Consider the following 4233-nt stretch of genomic DNA (forward strand, 5'->3'; position numbering starts at 1 on the left):
TAATCTATGAAGCGCACCCACAGGTAATGGCTCAGCAGAGGATGTGGCAGCTGAGGCCTAAGAAGAGTAGCTAGTGGGATGGGAATGAGACCAGGTGTGCTGTGCATCCTGGGAGCCAAACACGAGGGTGTTTCCCAAGGGGAGGATCTGTGTTGAATGCTCCTGATATGTTGAGTAAGATGAGGAAAAAGTGTGTCTTGGAGGTTTTCGATAACCTTTAGAAAAGCAATTTCAGGGTAGTTTGCAGAGTGAATTGGAGGTGATAAAAACAAGTAGAGACAGTTCATTCAAGAGGCTTTTCTGTGAAAGAAATCTGGCAGTCGCTGCTGCTACATCAGAGAACTTTGTTTTGTTTGTAAGATACATGTGTATGCTGGTGGAAAAAATCCAGCGGACGGAGAAATGGATGATTCAAGTCCAAAGGGGATAACTAAGTGAGTGAGATGTTTAACTGAATGAGTGAAATGTTTAAGGAAACGGGATTCATACTACAACAAAGAGGAATTTGCCTTTGAAAGGAGCAAGGATACGTCTACCCTTGTAACAGGAAGGAAAGCAGAAGGATGGATGCAGTTTCCTCAAAGAGGTAGGAAACATCGGCGGACTGATTTGGGAGAGGGACTTGGACTGTAAAAGGTTGGAGAAGAAGAGAAGAAAGAAGGTATAAATTTTTTTTTAAACTCATTAGAGAAGCATAACACAATATCTGGGTAGGGAAGGCTACCCTTTAGAAGTTTGTGACCAGAATTTAAAGTGAAAATAACTAAGTTGTGTGATTTTCCTCAGGTACGTTCAATAATGCTGACGTTCCTGGCTTTGTAGCAGAATTAGCGTAATCCTTTGGGCTTCCCTCAGAACTTCCTTTCGCTCTCGGGTATATTTGGTGCGGCATAACACGAGGTGGACTGCCGTGCGGAAGTGCCCACTAATTGCATTAAATTTCCTCAAATCTCCCAAATAAACGCCTTCAGTGGTTGCCAAGTGCCCTCAGCAGTTGCAAGTCACACCTCCAGCCACCAGGGCCCGCTGTGGCGCTCCTCGCGGCCGGAAGGGAGTGCGACCCAGCGCGGCCTCGGCGTTTCCGCTGTGCGTTCGCAGCGCTCCGCGCGCTCTTTACGTCGGCGGCCCGGGAGGAGGCGTTTCCGGCCATTCATACTCCGTTCCGGTGGTCGAAGTTGTCCGTTTTTGTGCCCTCTCGGACAGAAATCTTGAAATCTTCTTCAGGATGAAGCTCGTGAGGTGAGTAGGTGACCAAACAGGGTGGGGGCCGTGCAGGAACGGTTTGGGCCGGAAGCGGGAGCCTGGGCCGCCCCACTTGCCGGAGGCGCAAGAGGCGCGAAAGCCGCGTGCGCGGCCTGTAACGGCCTCCGGCGTCCGCCGCTCCCGCCCGATCTTGGCCGCGCCGTCGCCGGCGCTGAGGCCTGGCCTTTCAGGCTGCGTGGCGCGGGGATTCCTCGTGTCTTCCAAGAGGTGGACGTGAAGACCGAGCCCTTTCTTCTCACCCAGTGTTTGAGGCCGTAATGGGGCAGCTCAGGCTTACAAGGCCTCGCTTTCGGTTACGTACCGAGTTTCTAGCGTAGATGACTTCTGGCGCCCACCTCGGCCTGAGGAATCGGCACGCTCCCTGAGAACGTGGAAGGGACAAAAGCTGCACCTCCTGCATAAATGGTTTAAATTAAAAAGAGTGCTTACAACCTGCGGGGGTTTGCCTGGGAAATAAGCCAGTTTTCGAAATGTTTTAAATCGGGATGGACTTCTGGCTTTTTTTTTTTTTTTTTTTTTAGTTTTTTGATGCTCTCTAGATTTAAGATTATTCAACTTACATTCCCCTTTAGAGTAGAGTAGGCCTTTGAGCCCTGGCCAATGAGGTTGGAGCGTCGTCTTGTTCACCAAAAGGTGGCGGGTTCGATCCCCGCTGGGGACGGAACCGATGGATGCTTCTTTCTCTAAAATCAGTAAAAACAAATACAGTAGGCCTTTGATTTAGGAAAAATTTCCCAACTTGGGACAGAATCACTTTCGGTATTTGTGATTGACTACACGGAGAATCGCTATTTTTTCCGTTTTATTTCTTAAACTTGTTTGGTTGAACCTACTAATTTTACACTATCTGCAAATGGATTTGCTGTTGGTGTTTTTTTTCTTGAAGCTGAGAGGCTCCAGGTTTCTCTAATAATCAAGCCGGGAGTTATACATATTTAGCTAGTGTATTGCCTGTTTATTGAGTTAAGAATTGTTAGTATGGGGCACCTGTGAAATTGTGCACTGGTAATGGATTTGTTTGTTTGTTTATAGATGAGAGAGAGAAATAGTTGTTCCACTTATTTATAAACTCATGGTTGATTTTTGGATTTTTGTGCCCTGACGGGATGGAACCCGAATCTTTGGCACATGCGGACAACGCTCTAACCAACTGAACTCCCCGGCCTGGGCTTGGATTTCTTTTTCTTTTCTTTCTTTCTTTCTTTCTTTTTTTTTTAAAGTAGAGTCCCTCCTTTGTTGGACTTTTCTGTTTTGTGGGGAAGGCAGACTAGTAGATAATTTTTAGTGTGTTTGAAATGACCTTTCACACTCTTCAGGGTGGAGTTCGTAGAGAAAGCATTTAAGGTTAACTTTTAGTTCATTATTTGAACTATAACTTTGGATGAAAAGGCCTCAGAGCCCTCGTGGGTTTGGCTCAGTGGATAGAGCATCTGCCCACGTCCTGAAGGGTCCCTGTTGGATTCAGGTCAAGGGCACATAGCTCTCCCTGGTCGGGGAGACGATCAATGTGTGTCTGTCTCCCATCAGTGTTTCTCTTTGAGTCTCTCCCCCCCCTTCCACTCTCTAAAAAACCAATGGGAAAATATCCTTGGGTGGGGATCAACAAAAACAAAAAAGAAAGGTCTCGGGATTTAAAATACATTTTTGTTTGCAGATTTTTAATATTTCCTACAACTTTTGTAGTATACTATGTTGGTACAGTCTGGGTAATATTATATTTAAAAATTTTTTCTTGAAGTAATGTTTATTGCACGTAATAATATTTAAAATAGTTTTTCGTAAAAAAGCTACTTTTAATTAGAAAAAAGTATATTTTTGTATTTTCTCAATACCTAATAGTCTAAGTTTTATGTAATAGTCTTTGATCGCTTCTCGGTCTTTTGGCTAAGATCAAGTGTAGTATGTAATAGTCTTTGAAATTAGTTTGTCTCATTTAAAGATTTCCGTGTGGTGACAATTTTCTTGTAAATTTTAACGACTGTATTCAATCCTATTCTGTGTCTTCGAATATAGAAACAAAATTATCCCAGACCAAGTGATTTCCCCTTTTTTGATGGCTGTACCACTAAAAAAAGTGGTACTTTAAGGCTGGCTTCCTTTTAATTATTGAAACATTCAGCCAACTGTTACTCAGTGCCTATTACAATCAGGGTTAGATTAAATATAAGTTGTACCCCTCAACAGCAGTTTAGTAGGGGAGAAAAAAGGTAATCCTACATGTATAAGAAATTTTGAATGTGAACTTTATATTAAATTCGTATTGTGGGATTATTGTTCACTTTTCTAGATGTGATTGTGTGGGAGAATGTTCTCATTAGAAAATGCATGTTGAAGTGCCTGTGATTTATTTTCAGAGGATTTGGTGAAAGTGTAAGTTTTGTGTATAGGAGGGAGACACACAAATGGCAACATTTCAATAATTTGTCAACCCTTCAACTTTTCTTCTGCCATATTTCATAATAAAAGTTGGGGGAGAACAAAAAAATAGATGAAGTGTACTAAATACAAAATTGGATGAAAATAAGAGACAATTTTGGGATGGAAAACATTTTCCTAAACAAATTACATACCTAGGAAGGAGTCACAAATTTAGCAATATAAAATGGGGGGGAAATATTGTATGACTAAAGAAAACCACAAACTAACTTGAATGGCTGTGGCAAACTGGTAGAAAATAACAGAAAAATTTAACCTAATTGAAAGTGTGTGAATAATGTGAATAGATAATTCACAAAAGGAATATAAATTTCCCATATTTATGAAAAGATATTCAACCTCACAAGTAATTGAAGAAAGCAGATTGCTTTTTTTGTCACCAATCTTTTAAATTTGTGTGTGTGTGTGTGAATCTGATAGGGAAAAAAAAGCAATCTGCTTTCTTCAATTACTTGTGAGGTTGAATATCTTTTCATAAATATGGGAAATTTATATTCCTTTTGTGAATTATCTATTCACATTTTTTACACACTT

General features: G+C 41.7%; 1 protein-coding gene across 1 annotated transcript in view; it reads left to right on the top strand.

The window, feature by feature from the left end:
- The first annotated feature begins 1086 nt into the window (after nucleotides 1-1086).
- Nucleotides 1087-4233, top strand: part of SNRPD1 (small nuclear ribonucleoprotein D1 polypeptide) — a 10599-nt gene continuing 7452 nt past the window's right edge. The window contains exon 1 of the mRNA XM_006761883.2: nucleotides 1087-1239. Coding sequence (XP_006761946.1) covers nucleotides 1226-1239 — 14 coding nt within the window. The 5' untranslated portion in view covers nucleotides 1087-1225. The remainder of the gene's footprint in view (nucleotides 1240-4233) is intronic.

Source organism: Myotis davidii, unplaced genomic scaffold, assembly GCF_000327345.1.
Source record: "Myotis davidii unplaced genomic scaffold, ASM32734v1 scaffold96, whole genome shotgun sequence".
NCBI lineage: Eukaryota > Metazoa > Chordata > Mammalia > Chiroptera > Vespertilionidae > Myotis > Myotis davidii.